Genomic DNA, 23751 nt, shown 5'->3' with positions numbered 1-23751 from the left:
CTACACATTTAATCTCAATTGTTAAAATATTTTAAAAGATTAAATCCATTCGTTTGTTTAAAACATTCAAATAGCAAGCATCATTATGATTGAGTCTATTTAAATTTATTAAAACCCAAACCTAGTCCCTATTTAATGTTCAGGAATCCTAGGCATGTTTCTACGTTCCATCATTCCACAGATATGAAAAATACATAATTTAAACATGTAAAAATTCACATAAGAAATCAAATCAAAATCATGCATTTTATCAATTCATAACACAAGAACAGATATGAACCAATTTCATAAAACCTATGTTCTAACCCAATTAAACATGCATAATTATTTAATTTTATGTGTTTAATGAATTCTGGAATTTCCTAGGCATGTACAGAAACACGAATCAAAGGGAAAGAGATAGAAGAAGAACTTACCTTAAACTTTCGGATCGAAAGTTAAATTTCTTCTTCCTTGATCTTCTCTCTACAGGGTTTTTCTCCTCCTTCCTTCCTTTTCCTCCTTCCTTCTTCCTTCTTCCTTCTCTAACTCTCTCTCTCTAGAATATATCACGTGAATATTTCTAACCCCCTTTTACAACCTATAGTTATATATTTATAGGCTAAATAAAATAACCCTAATCCTTTTACCAATTCACGTCAACTTAAAAAAAATAAATATTAAAATATTAAAAAGGTAAGTAAAATATGTTACGTATATAATTTATGTATATCTTTATTAAATAAATAAATTATACACATTCCATTCTTTATTAATGGATTATCCAATAATACTGAAGTTACCATAATAGTATAAAGTAACTTAAAACATAATACGTATCAAATCTATGTATATTTTTATTAGTTAAATATAAAACATATACATCAGATAAAATATTACTACCCAGGTTACCATAAAAGTAATTAATCAATTAATTTCCTTTTTATATATATTAAAAAGGTAAGTAAAATATGTTACGTATATAATTTATGTATATCTTTATTAAATAAATAAATTATACACATTCCATTATTTATTAATGGATTATCCAATAATACTTAAGTTACCATAATATTATAAAGTAACTTAAAACATAACACGTATCAAATCTATGTATATTTTTATTATTTAAATATAAAACGTATACATCAGATTAAATATTACTACCCAAGTTACCATAGAAGTAATTAATAAATTACTTTCCTTTTTATATATGTATATAATATATATCTATATATATACATACACAACTATCCAAGGGTAATAATCCATACACATCCAACCTCCTATCCAATGGCCCATTACTACTGACCATAATCATAAAAGAAAAATAAAAGAAAATAATAAATATATATATATATATATATATATATAATTTACAATTAATCAAAATACCATTTAAGCACATAATCTAATTAAATAATTAACACATAGACAAATACAAATAATACATAGACACGTAATCAAATAATCAAGTAATACCTAATTCAATTAAACACATAAGCAATTAGTCAAATAATCAATTAAATAATTAAAAATACAATTAAAACAAATAAATAAATACCAAGACTATCCTTTTAAAATTAAGGGTATTACATTCTTCCCCCCTAACAAAAGGAATTCCGTCCTCGGAATTCGCCCTTACTTTCTTTCATTATGCTTGAAAACTGTGAGCGAAAAACATTCTCATATTCCCAAGTAGACGCAACCTCACTATACGGGCTCCACTTAACTCCAATATACCAAGTGGTATACAGAGTTCCTATATTTTAAGAAACACAATAATCATACAATGCGTAGGTTGTATCAAATAACAACGTAATCCTCCCATGTCGACAAAGGAATGATCTACATACCTCCAAGTGCCATAGAATATACGCACAAACTCCTATGCACCCAGCGCTAATAATTTGGTAACGCTAATTCAGAGGCGACTGCCTCAATTGCGAAACACAATTCTCTAAAAGTCAATGTAATAAGTAAAATTGACCTTTCTCCAAAAATCGCCTTTCTTCCTACATGGAAAACAGAACGAGCAAACTACTTCCTGATAGAAAAACTCTAGTATACGAGTTCAACTATTTACAACATCCCACTGTCGCCTCCCAACCGCGGGCATTTCAGTACAAAGGGAAGTATCTCTTTCTGGCATATTTTTAAATGAAGTCGAGGTCTGATTGTACAACCCTTACTTCCATTTCCAACCAACAAATGAGAGGTATGCATTGTGAAAGATACAAAACCTCCAAAGTTGTCACACTAACCTCCTTGTGCCAACAATATCACAGACAAAATTCCGACAAGTGAAGTAAACACTTCCAACAGTCCATGAAAATCTAGGATATACGCCTCAAACATATCCTTTATGGTCTAATTTAATCTCCTGATTAATTCCTCCTTTTATATATATGAAGTAGAGCTGCTGCTCCAAAATCTTCATAAAGCTCCTTCGAAATAGCACTTTGCATCCACTAATATGGACATCCACATGCTATAACACCACTATCACTGAACTATATAACTACTATGAAGTTCTAAAATAAGCATCACTCAAATTTATGTCCTCAAGCGATCTTTCTCAATCCACCACTCGGATTCCGTATGAAAAATTGAAATTCCAAATCAATGTCGATCCTTCCCACTGACCGTCACTCTTGTTTAGTTCAACTTCCATATTTGTTATAAGAAGTGGCTAAAGATTCTATGATATCCGATGATCAACTTTCTACCTTTGTAGCAGGTTTTACACTTAGGGCAATTATATACACATTCTTATCCGTACTTGTGCACTAAAACTGACATTTAATGTCGTGATGTACCTTCTAACCATTTGGGTGTACCAAGAAAAATTATAAATTTCCATCTCAGTCGCCCGACCGTCATATCACTATTTACAGAAACTACTAACTTTCCTCCAGTACCTTAAACTCCTTCTCTAGGGTCAGCTCCAATATTTAAAATTGACCTTCTGAACTACATTGGTAATAACAAGTGTTATTATTAAACTTGCTATACATTCAACTGATAACTCATCAACGAACCGAAAGATTTAAATATCTTATCGGTTGTTAAGAGCATCCACTTCCATAATTGCTTCCACCAGACGAAACTTGATATAAAGTGTGAATTACCAATTCTATCTATCTAAACCGTCTCGTGATCCATTCTATTCGTATGAACTAAAGTCCTACCAGTTCGAAATAGACAAGAATCAAGCTGACCTAATATATCAGTCAACCAATATCCCATCCAGAATCCTGACCCTTGTGTAAAATCAAAAATCCCGCAACTAAATCGTAAAATGCTCTCTCATTTCCACTTTAGTATAGGAAATGGCAGCAAAGGATCTAGTGATCTTTGATGGTCCATCTCTACTATCTAATAAATATTAGACTTGGAGAGAAATCACTATGTCCCTTCTCCTGCCTATCGTGAAGCATCATCTTTCCACCAGGATGAAGAACTAAAAGTTATGAAACTCAGTCCGTGCATCCTCCATCCAATTTGTTTATAGAAAGTACCGTTAGTCCGGTACCACCAGCTTTCGTCTGTACCCAACGTTTAAATTGAAGCATCTTCAAAAGCGAATTCTGTAACTAAATCTATCCACCACTGATACATGATAAACTTGCCGATATTGAAAATCAATCGGTGATTCCATTTACCAATAGTCAACTATGACTTTAACTCAACAAAAGTAAATAAACTACGACCTTTCCATACATACCATGCACCTCATCATTATATAGGTGTTTGGTTTCACCATCTTGTCTTTGACACACCCTACTTCTTTAAGACAAGTTAATGACAATCCGATTTCTTTGTCTAACTTCAAAAGAATATGAAATCTTTCCATCCTCTACATAAGTTATCAATTTCCTAGTAACAGCTAATTGTTGCAAATTGTAACTAAAAAATAATTTCATATTATTTATGGAAATGAAGAGACTTAGTTTCCTCCTCTATGTGCAACACCGGCAAATTCCTCCTAATGACACACCCTCGTGAATAAATTCTTGATTAAGAATTTACTGATGAATATTTATTCAGTCTTCTATCCTCACTCAGTGTCATTCCAATAAGTACTTAATCCAGTACTAAATCCTCCATCCGACTTGGTAACAACTTCTAAAATTTTCAAGAAGATGTTCAGCAAATCCAGCACCTCTGATAAATCATCATGGCGTTACAGTGATCTTTATTTACCACTACCTCACGTATACCTAAACATTAACAACCACCAATATCATGGCGTTGTAATATGATACGAATCCATACCTAACATAAAGTATATCAAACTAATCGTTCTAGATTGTTTGAATCGTAGTGATGGTTTAATTATCCCATCCCAAAATACACCATAATGACATATGTCCAGGTCCAATAGATTGGCTAGATTTATGTGTATCTACCAAATTCTACGACCGTACGCTCACAACTCTAGCATAAATAGCGTTAGTACTCCATGTTATTAAAACAATAGTTGACTGATCACACACTTGTGTCCCCAACTAAACCACATACCAAATCCCGAGTAATTAACAAAAAATAATAATAATAATAATAATAATAAAGCATGTATGATAAACACAATAAAACAAAATATACTCATACTTAGGATATCGTTCTTTCTAGAAAAGAAAGTCTCATTTGAAATCAACCTTATTAGATTGTTTCAAAATTTCCTTTTATAGTTTCGTAAATAATCATCCAACCTTGAAACATATCCTTTAAAATATAGCTTAAAAACACAAATGTTTGCCTAAGCAAATACCAAGGGCTTAACTCTCATCCTTCTTATATGCGGAATGTAAACTGTCTAACTTGGCTTTTTAAGGCGATTTAGAATGTCACAACATAATACCAATGCCCTCTTGTATGTGATTTAAAAATTATGTATTTCATTCTGATAAGAACACATCCGATCCCCAAACTCTTGAATAATACTTCTTATATACCTCTTTTAGAGATGATAAGAAAGCTTAATTATTTGTAGATTGATCAACCCCAATTTTACTAATAACATTCGCTATACTACTAGCAATTCAGATCACCTCGTGCGATCATCCATCTTCAAGATTTAGTACCCTCTCTATTGGATGCACAAAAATCTCCTCCATTAGGATCCTTTTCGGCTCCTACTCCTCGCTTGTTTCCTTTTTGAGATCAACTGAAGTCGTGTTGGCCTCGATATGCGGTGACCTATCACGTACACCTAAATCCTTCCTTGGCTTATACTTTTAAAGTAACACTAAACGAACCTAAACCATCAATCCCTAACTCTGCCTTCTGGCAACGAAATCGATAACGTACTCCTTTACTCCTTTAGGTCTTTTTCGCTTTCGCCTTGAACCCATCCTTTTCCTAGTGCCAACCATTCTATGACTATAGAATATAATTGACATCAGCTCCTCCTAAAAAAATCGTAAATAGAGTACAACGAATCCTAATACGGCTCTAAGTTTTAAGAGACAACGCGGAAGTCTCATAACGAAAGACACTCCTAAGGACACTTGAACCTGGAGTGCTCTGATACCAACTGTCATACCCTCGAATTTCCGAATGTGGGTTGGCCAGGCCCACGCCCGAATACCCGAGGATATCAAAACAAATTGATAATAAACGAACACAGAGTACAAAAGAATAAAGAAGAATAAATAAAATGCTGACAAGAAACTAAAACGATAATCTAATAATAAACCTCATAATATATTTCCATTAATTAATAAACTCTTCTGATACAACTGATCCTCCAAAATACAACTTGGGAATCCATACTGTGTGGACCCCTAGAAAATCCAAACTAAACAAATGACAGTAATCTGAAACAGGAAACTGAATCATAAAGGAACTCCTATGTAGCATCGAAAGAATAAAGTAGACTGATCCCCGCTTAGCACGAACAACCTCTACTCGTGACGAACACCTGAAAAATAATGGTGGGTCAGGCCCACAAACAAGTTCTACTCTACTACAGTCCAAGCAGAGATCCGATACACGTATACATCCTAGTCAATCCAACAGTAACTAGTAGTCCGTATATATATATATACACACTAAAGGAACCTCACTAGACTATAGGGTTGTCTCAACCTGAATAGTAGGCAACATGCAAAACGCACATATAGTGGGCATGAGTACCTAGACCTACCAGGGTACACAACTACACTATATCTAGCTACACATTCCTGGCGATATACGCGCCATAACCATTGATCCTGAGACTCAAACTCATATCATGACACCATACTTATATATATAAAATCTAGTAACCATCCTATCCAGTATAAATTAATCCTCCATAAGTCATTCAACTTGTTCAGCTGACCTGACTTTAATATAAGTAGGACTTAACATTTTAGTTAATCCATTCCCTTATATAATAAATTAATCCTCCATAAGTCATTCAACTTGTTCAGCTGACCTGACTTAAATATAAGTAGGACTTAACATTTTAGTTAATCCATTCCCTTATATAAAATAGGTAGGACTTAACTGATAAGTTAATCCATCCCTAGAATACCACCGTCCCATACCGGTGCATTAAACCACACAATCCAACAATTGATGTAACAATTAAGGAAATACATCAAACATTCCATAAATAACTATGATAAATATGATATCAAGTTATCACATAATATGAATGACTTATTATTTCTTTAAACTTCCTATATCATATGTCCTACACAAACTGAATCTTATACATGATGATATTTTATTATACCGTTAAATAAGGATTCTCTATATCCAATTCATCCTACACATTTAATCTCAATTGCTAAAATATTTTAAAAGATTAAATCCATTCGTTTGTTTAAAACATTCAAATAGCAAGCATCATTATGATTGAGTCTATTTAAATTTATTAAAACCCAAACCTAGTCCCTATTTAATGTTCAGGAATCCTAGGCATGTTTCTACGTTCCATCATTCCACAGATATGAAAAATACATAATTTAAACATGTAAAAATTCACATAAGAAATCAAATCAAAATCATGCATTTTATCAATTCATAACACAAGAACAGATATGAACCAATTTCATAAAACCTATGTTCTAACCCAATTAAACATGCATAATTATTTAATTTTATGTGTTTAATGAATTCTGGAATTTCCTAGGCATGTACAGAAACACGAATCAAAGGGAAAGAGATAGAAGAAGAACTTACCTTAAACTTTCGGATCGAAAGTTAAATTTCTTCTTCCTTGATCTTCTCTCTACAGGGTTTTTCTCCTCCTTCCTTCCTTTTCCTCATTCCTTCTTCCTTCTTCCTTCTCTAACTCTCTCTCTCTAGAATATATCACGTGAATATTTCTAACCCCCTTTTACAACCTATAGCTATATATTTATAGGCTAAATAAAATAACCCTAATCCTTTTACCAATTCACGTCAACTTAAAAAAAATAAATATTAAAATATTAAAAAGGTAAGTAAAATATGTTACGTATATAATTTATGTATATCTTTATTAAATAAATAAATTATACACATTCCATTCTTTATTAATGGATTATCCAATAATACTGAAGTTACCATAATAGTATAAAGTAACTTAAAACATAATACGTATCAAATCTATGTATATTTTTATTAGTTAAATATAAAACATATACATCAGATAAAATATTACTACCCAGGTTACCATAAAAGTAATTAATCAATTAATTTCCTTTTTATATATATTAAAAAGGTAAGTAAAATATGTTACGTATATAATTTATGTATATCTTTATTAAATAAATAAATTATACACATTCCATTATTTATTAATGGATTATCCAATAATACTTAAGTTACCATAATATTATAAAGTAACTTAAAACATAACACGTATCAAATCTACGTATATTTTTATTATTTAAATATAAAACGTATACATCAGATTAAATATTACTACCCAAGTTACCATAGAAGTAATTAATAAATTACTTTCCTTTTTATATATGTATATAATATATATCTATATATATACATACACAACTATCCAAGGGTAATAGTCCATACACATCCAACCTCCTATCCAATGGCCCATTACTACTGACCATAATCATAAAAGAAAAATAAAAGAAAATAATAAAAAAATATATATATATATAATTTACAATTAATCAAAATACCATTTAAGCACATAATCTAATTAAATAATTAACACATAGACAAATACAAATAATACATAGACACGTAATCAAATAATCAAGTAATACCTAATTCAATTAAACACATAAGCAATTAGTCAAATAATCAATTAAATAATTAAAAATACAATTAAAACAAATAAATAAATACCAAGACTATCCTTTTAAAATTAAGGGTATTACAGTACTTGAAATGATTAAGCTGAGCTAGGTTCAAGTCAGAGCATGAACTGTGAAAACCTGTCTTAATTTTGAAGTTTTAAAGACTGACTAGCATAATCTTTTTTTCTTTTTCTTTTACTTGTCCTCACTTGTATATTATCAGTGTCTTATAACTAGAAGTTACATATTGTACAATGCTTTGTAATATTGTATAGTTCTGTTGGAATTGAGTATTAAATTGTTGTAGAATTCCATAAGCACTTAGATGTGGCACAATGCATCAGCTAATTGCTGAAAATTCTGTGTATGTAGGTAGATGATCTGCACCCTAAATACTTATTTATGACTACAAGTTATCAATAGAAAAACACAGTTGTTCATGTTGGTGGTAATTCTGGTCTAAAATCAATAGCTTATAAGTTTTGAATAAATTTAATATTTTTGTTTGTTCAATTTACTGCCTTTGTTAATTAGAGGATGCTACCTCATATTGTTGTGGAGTGGTTAGCCATTACCCAGAAAGTCTTTATAGTACATAGTGGAGTGTGTCAATGTTTGCATGTGTGTTTGTAACTGTTTAAAATGTGTGTGCATATATGTAAAATGAAGTGTGTCAACCAGGGAAGAAAATTTGTATATAATTTGTGAAATGATAATTTATGAACCACAATACAAAGGTGTCGATTAATCACTCTGAAAATGCTTTACATTCCATAACTATGGTTCTCTGGAATCAAGTCCGGTTCCAAGTAGCAGCAAAATTTATTTTGAAACCTGCTGTAGGTGAATGATCTGAATTAGAAAAGAGCTTCCTCTCATTTTTGGCAATGGATTGTCAGACTCTAGTTCTTGGCTTTGTGTTAAGAGAAGTGGTAGGATTGAAGTCATCCACCACAGCCTCCCCCACACCCAGCGGCGCATTCTGCACCGTAAGCACTTGGCTCACCTGCAGAATTTTTGTCTCTGGATGCACCTTCTGCACAAGAGAAGATTATGGCTGAGATGAGGGATAATGTGACGATGATTGCCCAGAATACTATATATGTATCACCACCACCACCTCCATTCCTAGCACTCACCTCTTTCCACTCCCTTACCATCTCTCTCACTCTGTGTGTGTGTGTGTGTTTTGCTTGAGAAGTGAACAGCCCCCACAAACTCTGCCTTCTTCTACTTGCTGTAAAGTACACTGTGTGTGTGTGTGTGTGTGTGTGTTTTGCTTGAGAAGTGAACAGCCCCCACAAACTCTTCCTTCTTATACTTGCTGTAAAGTATATATTCATCACTTAAGTGACTTCTTTTTTGTCTCTATCAAAGTCTTCTCTGCTTAATCTTTATGTGATTCTTCTTAGTTGCATCAGGATTGGCAGGCATGAAGTGCACTCAAGTTTTGACACTAAGATGGTGGGTCAACTCAGCCACTATGAATTTGATGGTTGGTTCTATGCAGATCCCACTCTTCTCTGTCACAGATTTTGTTGTGGGAGAAAGCTAGCATGACAGTCATATGCCCTTTAATTTGGTGACAGGTGAATGCTGATCTTACCTTTTTGAACCAATCATTCATCAAAATACAATAACTTGACACATATATCCTTGTGTAATAGTATTTGACTTGAGTAGGCTGGAACCAGTGTAATCTTATCCCTTGTATTAGTGCTCATAAAGGTAGCATTCAATTAGACCTAGTGGAATCCTCTTAAAGCCAGCATATTTGGCAACAAAACAATAAAGTAAAAGGAAGACACCCACAATGTAAATGCAGATAGTTTTTGGAGGTTTGATTGAGAATGGGCTCATGGCAGGCCACACAAGTTTGATTTTCATTTCAATAATGTTATGATTGTTATCTGTTTCTTGTTCATGAGTTACACATTTGCCTCAAATGAGCTTTCACAAATCACAAGTACTATTGGTGAACTTTTAAGTCTGAAAGAAGTCAATTATTATTATATATAAAAAGGTTGTTTTTCTTTTTCCTCTTACTTCAAATAAGGTTCCAGGGACACTTTCAAGATTATATTCTCTACTTGATTCGCCTTGTCCAGTGTTTGTTGAGAGGGATTTCCAGCATCCAAACAGTGTTGTTTCAGATATACACACCGACACATATATTTGAGTGCATCATGAATTTGGGTGTTGTTTGATAGTAGGAGTACTATTTCTGTTGTTGGTTCTTTTTCACTAAAACGAATTGTTAAAATTTTAAATTATTAGTAAAGTAAGGAAAAAGCTTATTAGTCTCAAAATAATAGTAATAGATTCTCCCAAATGGATGCCTCAGAAAATTTTGAACTAATGCCAGCTATCTACTCTTCAAGGTGTCGGTAAGGAATATGTGTGTGTGTGAGTGCATATATATTATATGCACATATAAAATAAATTTTAGAATCTGGTGCGAAAAGCATCATATAAGCTAATTAAACTATTATTTCTGTTAAGTTTACCATTAAAACTTAACTTAACAGAAAGATCCAGCAATGTGAGTACTTAAATATTTAATGATCAGAATAACATTTTCCATTTTTCACGTGATCAAGCCCTAGCTGAACCCCACTGGTATCTGTTATATCATTGATGAAGCTTCTCTAAGATTTGTTAGAAAGGAAGACATGAAATTATGAAGAAGCTTCTCTAATATAAAACAAATGAAAAACTGAAATTGACACCGTTGAACAACTTTAGAGCTATTAGAATTTGTATACAGAAGATGCTTTTCTTACCATATTCTAAAAAAATAACATAATCCATTTCGAAATCTGAACAAATCAAAGCAAAGTAAAAAACTTCGATGTGGTATTGTACCCAACTCTCTCGGTGGTTTTTTCCAATTTCTTATACAGCAGTAATATTTTTTCTACCACAAGTTCGTAATCCCAAATCAAAATCGCAAGTATCAATTAGAGGAAACCAAAGAATGTAAACCCAGATTATCATATACCATGATTAACAAAGTTATAGAGAAAGTAAAAGATATTCTATTTCCAAATAGTCAACCATTCAAGAAAGTTTCAATATTCAAGGTTATACATATAACATATGTATATATGTATGCATGTATATACCGTCATAGAGCAACGGGTCATCATCTACAAGTACCCGAAGACCCGCCAGAAACTGTTCGGAGGCCCCTTCTCCGCGTATGTACCCTACAAATCCGCATTTAGGAGTCGTTACACGTGTACTACAAATGTTTTATGTACGAAATACAATACGATGTTGTTTAGGGTTTATGAACAATATGGTAAACATAAATAGTATGGTAGGGACATTTTTCCCATTTCGTTATCAAACTAACATTATTATTAGTTCACGGACACATTTTATTAGTTCACGGACGGGTTGGGTAATCTAGGGGTTATTTGTACAAGGGGGGTTTCATCTGGATCACTAGGGGTTTCAACTGGGCCACTAATTAGATAGTATAAATTTCGTTCACCTAAAATAACTATACGAGTATAAGAAGTTAATAATGCTGTAATTTTTATAACCAAAATAATAACATTTTTATATAAAAAAATAAAATTATTATTTTATACAATTTGATCAATAAATATTTTAAAGGGTTAATTTCACTGACACCCTTTAAATTTGATCAAATATCACATTGAAATATCTTTTGAAAATAATTATCACTCAGCATTACAAACGTTTGGTCCTTTTTTTACTTGCACCCCGAAAAGTTACTTTTCAAGTGTATCATAAATATTTTTCCATGTAAAATGACATTGTTACCATTTTAACTATATGGTGACTTAAAAATGATTGAAATGACTTGAATACTTTTTGACCTTTATTATATAAATTTAAAATTACTCTTTATATATATATATATATTTCTCATTATGTACACTGACCAAATAATAATTATATATATATATATATATATATATATATATATATATATAAATTTCTTATTATGTACACCAACCAGCTTTCTCCTCATTTTCTTTTATATATATATATATCTTTCTTTTTTCTTATTTTCTTCTTCTTCATTACTGCGAGCAAGAGAGAACAAACTCAAAATCGGAGAGTTTCAACGTACCAAAATCGGTGACTTCAACAAATACCCAAGTCAGTGAGATTCAATAGACCCAAAATTCATAAATTTCAAAAGATCTAAATTGGTGAGACAAACAAAAACAAAGCTCCTTGTGTTGGGGATAATTAATTCCCTCCAACCCATTCAATGGTCGACTGTTATTGAGAGTTAAATTCCTCCTTCATCACACATAGTGGAAGCATCATCACATAACATCAACACAAACATATACGGAGATAACAATCATACACATCAATGCATAACACAATATTTTACATGGTTTACCCAATTCTAGGGTTATGTCCATGGGAGAGAGAAATTTCACTATTATGAATCAATAAAGATAATATAATACCACATGTCAAAATTCCACTCAGTCATTCATCATCTCTTATGAGGCTATATATATACACTCGAGAATTACATATATTCACTCATCTCCTCACAACACTCACCCTTAAATTTCTTATATCTTTTCTCTCTTTTCTCTAAACCCTTCACACCCATCTCTATTTATAGAGTTTTCAAAACCCAATTCCTTATTAGATAAGTAGGAAATTAATTTTTTCACACAATTTTTGAACCTCAAACCCAACTCCTTACTGGGTAAATGGATGTCCAACCGAAACTAAAGTTATGTTCTGATCCAACCGAGACCCATCAGAAAGTCTCATTGCAACCTAATATATATAATATTATATTTATATTTATATTTTTTATATATAATATTTTTATATTATATATATGTGTGTGTGTGTAGAGATATATTGCAAATTGTAAAAGAGTGAGGTGAAGAGTTTTAGAATAATAAATGAGGGCAATTTGGTCATTCCAAGAATAAAATTGTCATTCTGCACCTTTTTAACGGAAAAATAACAAAAAAAAAAAAACAGAAATTAAAATCTAAAGATCTGAGTGGTAATTAATTTTAAAAGATGTTTGAGAGGGAAAATAACCCTATTTAAAAAAACAACATGCCAAGAGAGATTGAGTAACGTACCAAATCTTGTTAAAGCAATAAATCATAAATGTGGACGAAAACTGTGGTTAGTGTAATTTATATCCAAAAACTAATTGCAAACAATAGAGCACGTGATAATAAAAAAATTCATACCTCCCGAAAAAGACAATAACGTAATGAATAATTCAATCAAGTGAATCTTCTCCAAGAAAAGAAAAACAAGCACATGCACCCAAAACCCAAGAGAATCAAAACACGCACATGCACCCGAGAATCAAAACACTAGTCCAATAATTTAAAATTGAAATCTGAATAAAATAAGCTCCTCACTGTTCGCCATTTTCGATTTTTCATCAACAGGAGCTATTAAGAATGGCAATTCTTCACATAACTCTCTCTGAACCCAATCATAACACTCCAGAACACCACCTATCTCTTCACTCCACATCAAATGGGTCCAATTGGGTTGACTCTACACTATTCATCTCCTTTCCTACTCTTTTCACAAACCCACAATCCAAAAACCCCCAAACCCCAACCCAATTTCACAACTTTCGCCACCTATGCCACTGGTGGCAGCAAAAACATGGCGGTTGAGACACCCACAACCTTTGGCTTCAAGAATTTGATGGAAACATTCACAGTCGATGTTCAAAGAGCAGAGGGGAGGCCACTGAATGTCCCTTTGATTGCCCCTTTTACGATTGCGTCGTCGAGGCTTGAAAAGGTCGAGAATGTGGCGATTCGGATTGAATTAAGTAATGGGTGTGTGGGGTGGGGTGAGGCTCCGATTCTTCCGTTTGTCACTGCAGAGGATCAGCCGGCGGCGATGGTGAAGGCGGCGGAGGCCTGCAAGTTTCTACGACGGTGTCCGGCAATGACTTTGGGTTCCGCGTTGGGTGAGATTGGCGAGATCCTACCTGGCCATGAATTTGCTTCTGTGAGTGTTTTGGAGTTCTCAATTTTCTTTTGGTTTTGTTATTGCTTCTCTTAATAAATGTAAATTTATGTAGGATAATTGGTGTTTCCTTAGTTTTGTTACTTGGTGTTTCCTGAGTTTTGTTAATTGGTGTTTGGATCATATACATTAATAAAAGTGTCTGTCATATTATAACTATATAGAGTAGAAATGTGCTTCAAGTGGCCATTGCTCTTGGACTGCCAAATCATAGAACATCAGTTAAGAGGCTAAAAACAGCTACAGTATTTTGTTTGGTCTATATTACTCACCCCTCCTACGCACCTAAATTTTTGGTCCCAGGTTGTAAAAATATTTTATGAAGTGGGCAGGAGTGATCGTCATATACAAGATAAATTGGGCTAGTGATCTGAAGGCCTGTTGAGCTTGGTATGGGGTATATATTATCTAGACTTTGTTTTTTAAGAAAATTATACAGGATTTTAGGGCTGGTTTGGTTCAGTTTTTGAAGAACATTTTTCTGGTTTTTGAGAACTAAAAATCAGAAACTGTACAACAGTCTGTTTGTTTGACAGTTTTAGAAATTACTTTCTGAAAAAAAGAAAAAAAAAAAGGCCCATAGTTTTCTGTTTTCTTGAAAACTGAAGCAAGCAGGCCCATACTTTCTATTAAATATGGTTTTGGTCCTTCACTCGCCCAATTAGTTGCAATTTACCTATTGAAATTAGTCACAAGCAAATGAAGAGAGTTGAAGATATCCTCTTGCTTCTCAAGTCTAGCAGGGAAAAAAAAAAAATTTGAATAGACTTCTTATTTCTCATTGTTGTTTTTATGGATATTTACTGCTGAGGGGTGCTTATGATTTTGCCAAGAAAGCAGAATCTGTTTGATCGTAAAATATTTTGGAAAAAAAAAAAAAAAGAGTTGCCAATCCATATTCAGCTATCACTTCGGCTTGAAGCTTTATGAAAATGCAGTCAGCTGGAGAAAGGGTCCCTTGAAATTGAATCTCAAGGCTTTAGTGTGCCTTTAGTGTGAGTAGGCTTTCAAAAATATAAAAGTTTCTATGGGACTCTTATGATGGTGGACTCCTAGGTTTAGAATGACTTTGGGATATTGATGTACATTTTGTGGGTTTCATCCACCCTATTATTTGATCAACCACAATAATCGTTATGTTTTATGTTGCATCCTTTTGTGGTAACTTGTTTGCCTATGGATGCTGGCCGAATTTTTTTCTCTTAAGATATGAACTTGTTTTTAAGGTGATACTTAATGATTAAAATGCTTCTTCAATTGGAAAAAGAACCTTACAGTTTCACAAATTCTATTTTGTCTTGTGACTCTTGTTTGTTTCTCTTCTGTTTTTGATATGATAAATTTATTTCCGTCTTTTATTCACTGATCTGGTAATTTATCCATTCTTTTGACATGTCTTCATTGCTGTTGAAGAGCAATAATGGTGTTCACACATGGTAGATGTGATATTTGTAGTTATTACATATGATGGAACAATAAACCTGCAGTCAGTAGTGAAGAAACATATTTGGAAGTTTATTTACCCGTGCATACTTTTTTTCTTGCAAGCACACGTAACTCTTCCATTTCAGATTTTCAACTTTAATAAGTTAAGAGGGTTTTAGTTCTGATTAATTTGTCTCTTGCAATTGAAGGTTAGGGCGGGAGTTGAGATGGCACTGATTGATGCAGTTGCTAACAGCGCAGGCATACCTTTGTGGAGACTATTTGGTGGAGTTTCAAATTCCATTATTACTGATATAACAGTTCAGTCCCTGTCTACTATAACATGCTTAATTGCTTAATTGGAAAAATGTCCTTTCTTTCAGTTCTGTAATGTAACAATTTTTTTTTTTTTTGTCATTTTTGTTTTTTTGTTTTTAAATTCTAGTTCATTATCACATCCATTAAGCTGATGGGTGTGACAATGACTCATTATTCGAAGCTTTACTGTGAATAATAACATCAACTACTTGCGTATGTGTAGATTCCAATTGTTTCCGCTGCTGAAGCTGCTGAATTGGCTTCAAAGTACCGCAAACAAGGATTCAAGACCTTGAAACTTAAGGTGGGTAAAAATCTGAAAGCAGACATTGAAGTGCTTCAAGCCATACGCATGGCCCACCCCAATTGCTTGTTTATTCTAGACGCTAATGAGGGTTACACTTCTGCAGAAGCTATTCAAGTTCTTGAAACATTACGTGGTAAAGTATTTGTGAAATCATAAAGTGATAATTTTTCATCCCATTATTTAATAAAAATAAATTAGAACAAACATAGAGCAGTATATTTTTCGTTTGCACATGACTATTCTTAAAATGCAGACCTTGCATGTGTGCGCATATCTTTAGTGCATTTCAATATTTTGAGTAAATACGATTGCATAACATATGGAAATCTTTAAAATGTCATTTCTTGCAGAAATGAAGGTGACTCCCGTTCTTTTTGAACAACCAGTTCATAGAGATGATTGGGCAGGTCTTGGTCAAGTTAGTCGTGTTGCAAAAGACAAATATGGGGTATCTGTTGCTGCTGATGAAAGCTGCAGGAGTTTATTAGATGTTAAGAAAATAGTTGAAGGAAAACTTGCAAACGTCATTAACATTAAACTTGCCAAAATTGGGGTCCTTGGCGCCCTTGAAATTATTGAGGTGGCAAGGGCATCAGGATTGGATCTGATGATTGGTGGTATGGTTGAGACTAGACTGGCCATGGGCTTTGCTGGTCATCTTGCTGCTGGCCTTGGGTGTTTCAAGTAAGCATCACAGTGTTTTATTTTTAAGAAAAATTGCCAGTATCAACATGCCGATCTATATATATATTTTTCTGTATGTCTGGTCATTTACTACCTCATAAATACAATGTTTCAGATTACATAAACCCAGTAACTTTCATAATCCTTTCCTGTCCTGAATGTTTTACCAAGTATCAACAAGCTTATTCACATATAAATTATCATCCTTGTTAACCATTTTCTACTTCATGTTCTGATGTTGACTTATGCTTTAAATTTTATGTACAGATTTGTTGACCTAGATACACCTCTTCTGCTGTCTGAAGATCCAGTCCAGGAAGGGTATGAAGGTATTTTGTACCTCATTCTTTGACTTTGTAGGGCATAATTTGCGGTTTTTGTGTTAAATGCTATCTCAATCGGTATTTGCAGCTTTTATAGATTTAAACTTTTCCGTCACGTGTCTGTTAACATTTTTTGTGGTTAGTCTCCGGTCCCATTTACAGGTTCACAAATGCTAGAGGTCATGGTGGTTTCCTTCATTGGGTTGATATTGCATGGTAAGTTGTGACATTGAGGTTTGGTTTTTTATTTTCAGTCTAATTTTTGGAAATAGTAATATTGGTTACCTCTATTCTGAGTTAGTTTTAGGGAAGAAAATGAATAAATATTCTGTATGACTTATTTATATTATATAATGCAGCAATAACTGCATCACTTTTATGGCTTGGTGGACCTGATGGTTATAGTTAAAAGTTTATTCCTTGCTCATGTTATTTTCTTTGTTTCTGCTATTATATTTTATTGGGATCACTTAAAACTGGACTTCTGTAGAATTACACATATTGGCAAATGCAGGTTTAAGGTCTTTTCTTATAACAACTTTAGTACCTTACTATTTCTATAGCTGCTTGATCAAAGAATCAAGTGTGTGCAAATATACAATGACAGAATGAGTCTGTATCTATTGAGGAGATTGATTTTAGGCTGAATTTTGTTCTAAGGAAACATTTTAAAGCAGATCGGATTCCTTTCCGATGGACTGTTATTTTGTGAATATGGAAAATTTGGAGTGGAATTCCTTTTAGTTGAAGGCTTGATCTATTAGAAATATTGATTTTGTCATTATTTACACGCTGAATTAATAAGGGGCATAACATAAATTGAACACTCGAGTCATGTCATGTGGCTATCACTCTTTGCCAGTAGCCGAGTATAACTCGGATAGAAGCATTTTGGGTTTCTACTTCATAAAGGTGGTTGTAGGAATGGACGTAACACAAAATTGACGTTAGAGACGCTTTAGTCCTATGGATTTCCCCACCATTTTCATTCTTGCATTTTAAATTAGATTTCTTGCACTTTGGATGGAACAACCTTTTCAGTTTTTGGAATGATTCGAGGATCTCCACTATGATGTGGTCAGCACTGATCAGTAACTGGAATAACTGTTTGAGAATAATGATGTAATTGTAGGTTTTGGGTCTGATATGAGTATCGGAAGTCATCGAAGTGGGTTCTATAAGTATTACTTGGATTTGGTTCCAAAGTTACCTGTTGGGAGTGGACACTGGAGATATCCTGAGGGCTGAGAGACACTGGAAAATGAATTTATAAAATATTGAATGAAGTGGGAAATAAAAAAATAGAGATTTAGGTCTGAAATTGCTGATATCCATAGTGTTGAACCAATTGAAGAAAATATGAGGTGTTAAAGTTTGGATTAAAAAATTGAATTTTTTTTACTTTAGTTCAGTATATGGAAACATTGGTTTAGAAGACGGGTTTTCTTCTATTTTCCTAAATGTTTTCTTCAAGTCTCAGAAACCGAGAATTGTGAGAAGCGGGATTCGCCTCTAGCTAGAGTTTAAACTATGTTGCACACATACTCCCTTCTTCACAGAATATGCAACTGTCTTGAAACTGGACAAGACGAACTATTTTTCATATTATTAGGATTCAGGACCTGCTTGGCATGGCATGCTACCCCTAGCAATACCTTGTGCATATGTATCTATGAGGAATTTGAACATGGTATCATATGAATGTTGGAGAATCCGTTACTATTGGATGTTTGGTTGCTATTCTAAATTCAACTAGTTACTATTTTAACATTATGTTTGCAACTTTTACTTCATCTTTGCTTACAATGTGACATTATCTGCAGAAAATGAGCAGGGTTGTTGTTTACACTATTTAAGCAGTCATACCACTTGTGAGATCAAGTTGGTGGTTGAATTATGCTTCTTGTTTAATAAGACACCTGGCTGGCGTTTGGTTTCTCGTTTCTGCATGGTGCTTTGACAAATGAAGAGAAGGGAAAAGAGAGGCATCTGCAGGGAGATTAAATGCTTTTTCATGTGAGGCAATTTGTAAAAGAGTGGTCATAATTTAAATTATGTAATTAGAGGACATTGAGCTTACAGCTTCCTAATTAGGCAGACTTTGTAGTCAGTAGTCATTTGTAAAATGAAGTCAGAATTTTAAATCATCTCTGAATGATATATCAGTCTCTCTTTAATATTATTCTATTAGGTTTGTGTGTGTGTGTGTGTGTGTGTGTGTAACACATCAATATAGCAGAAGTTGGATCTCGAGTATCTGCAATTGAAATTTGAAACATATTTTAGTGTTAAACAAATTGAAGCCTCTTAAATTTATTTATAACCTTTTTTGAGTGGTAGTAGTGTTTAAGATCAACCTAAAAGTTCATAAGGGTATTTTAGGATCTATGATATAATCTGTCAAAGGTTAAATCCTTATCCAGTCATTTTCAGCACCTTCAATTAATTTGGATCACACTGAGAAATGATCATTTATCAGATACTAAAACATTAACTATGGGAGGCGTGTTTATTTCTTCTTATTAAGAGGAAAAAAAGAAAAAAAAAGAAAAAGAAAAAGAAAACTGATACAATTTTGCATAATTTAGTACTATTTGTGTTTCAAGTTGTAAAGGTTGATCAATTTTTAAAATATAATAATAATAAAACAGCAAAAACAAAGGTAAAAACCCATCAACAGTTGATAAAAGTCATAACATGGTGAGTTAGGCCTCTTCAATCAGAGTTAAAAGCTCAAAATCTCAATCAAGCCAATATGTATCAATGAGACTGCTTTTGGTGGGTCAGAAAAGTTAAAAGGAAGAGGTGAAGAGTTCGAGCTCTGTTATGAACAATTTGTAAAATGTGTGCATTTGTAAAATGTGTGCGATAATTATCTAATAAAAATAAAAATTCTCAGGGAATGGATGTAGCAAACTACAGCAGCTATCATACATGCAGTGCAAATTGTTATAATAATAAAATGTTTTATAGTGTCTATATGTTAATCTAGGATATTGAGAGTGACAAATACATTTTTTTTTTTTTTTGGTTATATTATTCATGTAAAGTGATTTCTGATAGAACAGAACCAGTGTCTTTGAACTTTGCTGTCCTAGTTTTACCTATGCATTAAATAATATTTAGCAGTTTGTTAAGTTCCTAAATGAATGAGAATGGTTTTCCTTCACTTTCTTAGGATGCCACTTTCTTGGGAAAGTGGCCGCATTTGCATGCTTAATTCAACTCATATATGTATGTATGTATATTGTATGCTCAATTTGATGGCCTAGCAATTATAGATGCCAATGGTGTTGGTGAGTGGGTGGGTGAGTGATAGTGGGTATGAGTTGGGTTGTGGAATTTGTGCTTAGTGAGCTTATGATTGCACCAACACCATTCACACTTTTGTCATGAAAGTTAATGATTAGTTCAAGCTTGACTTCTGGTCAAGCTAGTGGGAAGATTATAAGGTGAATTTGCTATGATATAATGGGGCCTACCATGGGAACATGAAGCACTCTATTTTTGACCTTAAATAATAAATTCATCTAATCATAATGATTTTTGGCATATCCGGGAGTCATTGCAAGTGAAAAATGAAAATGAAATCTTTACTTTTAGAAATCGGAAACATTTGCTTTGTCCAAAGTCAATGTAAATCATGGTCCGTCGTATTTATTGATACGCAATATATTGTTCAATTCGTAATTATTTTTAAGAATTTATTATATATTTTCATGAACTGGCTGATTCGGCCAGTTTATGTAAATGTAATTATTAAAGAACCTTTGCACCATAAAAATATCTAGATTTGAGATTCATTTTGATTATTATTTGCAATGAAAATTAAAGAATTAATTAATAATTATGTTCATCGTATCAGTTGATACGTTGTTACTTTTTAAGAATTTGATATTAATATACATTTTTATGAACCGACTAATTTATATTTTTATTTATCTAGATCGGTTATAGTATCACAGAGTACCATGCCGACGACACCTGCAAAAAGTCAAAATTGTATTACAAATCAAAACAGATCCTTTTACATGACTGTACTTTTGGTAATTCTATTTTGAGCATAAATTTACTATCTCTTTATATGTCATGCTTGCAGTGCCCCCCACTGGCTTCACAAACTTCTAATTTTAGTTTAGCCCCACATATCATATCCGTTTTCAACTATGTTATTTGGCAATGTACATGCAAATTTTTTTATTGCCAATATCATACTCAAATTCACCTTCTATATATAAAAGTAACCTCTTCTAATTTTTTTCGAGTTTCTTTAACCTATAGTTCAACTTTTAAGCTTAATTTTCAATTAAATAATAACTAAATTTATTTTCCAATGGTTGTCTACTATCAGTATAACAAAACTACTATAATGTTCAAAACCCCAAATAACTAAAAAAAAAATAAAGATGCTCTAATCGTTTCCTCAAATACTCTAATTTAGTGATATTTTTTTACATTTTAAAGTAAAAAATTGATGGTACAGATTTCATAGGATTATCACTTAAAAGAAATAGCCGGCTAGTAAACTTACACTTTCATGGACAAATATAGACTTTTTATTTTTATTTATTTCATTTTACCGTCCATTTCATAAAGCATACCAAATCGTGTGTCTAAATATCGGTTTTGATAATATATATAGCAAAAATAAATTTGCCTTTTATCCCTTGGCTGTATTATCAAGACATGTCGGCCATGCCAAATTATTTTAATTTAGATTTATTTCTATGTTTGAGAACTATATCTACGCTAGGCATTTTAAATTCATGGAGATTATTTTGGTAAAAAAAGAGTAAATTATAAAAGATATAATTGTTAGGTTGAAGGGTATAATGAAAGTCATACATGGAAAGATCTTATTTTACACAATTAGAAGTTAATTTTTATATTAAAAGATAATTAAATTTGAAAGAGGTATCAAATTATAAAATAAATTAAAAATTATTTTAGTGACTCAAAGTCAATTCACCTTATTATTCATATCCTTCGTCTTGACTCAAAATAAATCAAAATCTAACTTTGGCAGTTTATTTTATACAAATCACTTTACTTAAACTCAAATTTAGTTTCTCACGATTTTTCGGTCAGTTTAGTACAATGAAAATGAAATGAAAAGAAAAGAATGATAATGGAGCGAGACGAGAGATTGTGTTTATAATAAGGTATGAATAACTTTTGTTATTCTCTCAAAAATGGAAGGAAAAAAAAAAAAAGAAATCGTTATTAATTTTAATAAAACTTTGTTAATATCAAAATTACTCTTATTTTATATAAGACAAAATATAAGAAAAATGATATAGTTATAAATTCATTCAAATAGTTTCATTTCATTTTTTGGTTTCCAACTAATGTTATTATATATATATATATATATATTTTGTTTGTAGTACCAAACATAGCATAAGTTTTGACTGTGCTTATAGCGATAACCTCTCATTAGACTCAGAGACGCAACCCACGAGCTATTTGTACGGCACAAATATACTTTTTCCTAATTACATTATTGATGCTGAAGGGGGGCATTATTACATGGTGAGAGAACATGATTACACATGATTTTGGGGCATATAAAATCAATGATGAGAATATATCTGCCCGCATGGGAATTGTGATAAATGTAACCAACAAGTGCATGCTCATATCCCACGCCACCGAAAGTCACAGCAATGGTGGTGGTGGTGGTGGTGGTGACTGGAGACTGGAGAGGTGGGCCCTACACTTCCTTGAATAGCAATCAGATCCCCAATATCACCAAACCACTTCATAATGAGTTTCTCATGAGTGCACCACTTGTATATTATTCATGGTCACAAGTCCTCTATAAGTCATGATTGACATGGATGTGTGGTCCATGTACAAATAAATCCATTCTCAGTTTTTTAACAAGATATATTATAAATTGACAATCCTAACAGTTAGACATGTAAAATATCCTACTAATTTAGTGTCGTCTCACACCTAGCGTTACTGTTTCAGCAATATTTTGAAGAACTTACATCTTTACATACATATATGACCAAATATTTTTTATTAATACATATATATATATCAAAATTTTAGTATGTTTAAATTTGAGGGATACTTAAAAAGTTTTATGATGATCCCTTATTTGTTCAATCCTTCAAATATTTTATAAGGACAAAATGGATATGTAATTAGAATTCCGTATAGTCAGTGTTACAGTGTAATAAAGTCGGGAGTTGGTATATGTTATAATCCTTTCTATAGTAGCCAAACGTTAATAAAGTCACTCCTTGCCCAACCATACAAGATTGTTGCACCTATTTATATTTTTACCAATAATTGCTACATTTTTTTTGTATTGTTCTTTCTTTGTTCCTTCTCGGCCTTGGACCTTCAAATCATGGTCCTTTATTTCATAAAAAGAAAATTTAAAAAATGAACAATGAGATATAAATGTTGAACTTATCCACTTGATGGTGGC

General features: G+C 32.5%; 1 protein-coding gene across 2 annotated transcripts; it reads left to right on the top strand.

The window, feature by feature from the left end:
- The first annotated feature begins 13564 nt into the window (after nucleotides 1–13564).
- On the top strand, nucleotides 13565–19488 carry LOC132284199 (L-Ala-D/L-amino acid epimerase). Of its 2 annotated transcripts, XM_059786283.1 has the most exons (7): nucleotides 13566–14231; nucleotides 15884–15994; nucleotides 16216–16432; nucleotides 16650–16983; nucleotides 17251–17312; nucleotides 17450–17522; nucleotides 19130–19488. In XM_059786283.1, coding segments are annotated over exons 1-7 (1287 nt in total). In that variant the 5' UTR covers nucleotides 13566–13742; the 3' UTR covers nucleotides 19131–19488. The 2 variants fall into 2 exon arrangements, with proteins under 2 accessions (XP_059642265.1, XP_059642266.1); XM_059786282.1 differs by lacking the exon at nucleotides 19130–19488 and having other exon boundaries at nucleotides 13565–14231; nucleotides 17450–17526.
- The last annotated feature ends 4263 nt before the right edge of the window (nucleotides 19489–23751 follow it).

Source organism: Cornus florida, unplaced genomic scaffold, assembly GCF_030987335.1.
Source record: "Cornus florida cultivar Cherokee Brave unplaced genomic scaffold, ASM3098733v1 CherokeeBrave_3.0.0_Hap2_Chr11, whole genome shotgun sequence".
NCBI classification, from domain to species: Eukaryota; Viridiplantae; Streptophyta; class Magnoliopsida; order Cornales; family Cornaceae; genus Cornus; species Cornus florida.
The sequence above is the reverse complement of the archived record's forward strand: the minus strand, read 5'-3'. Positions and strand labels throughout refer to the sequence as shown.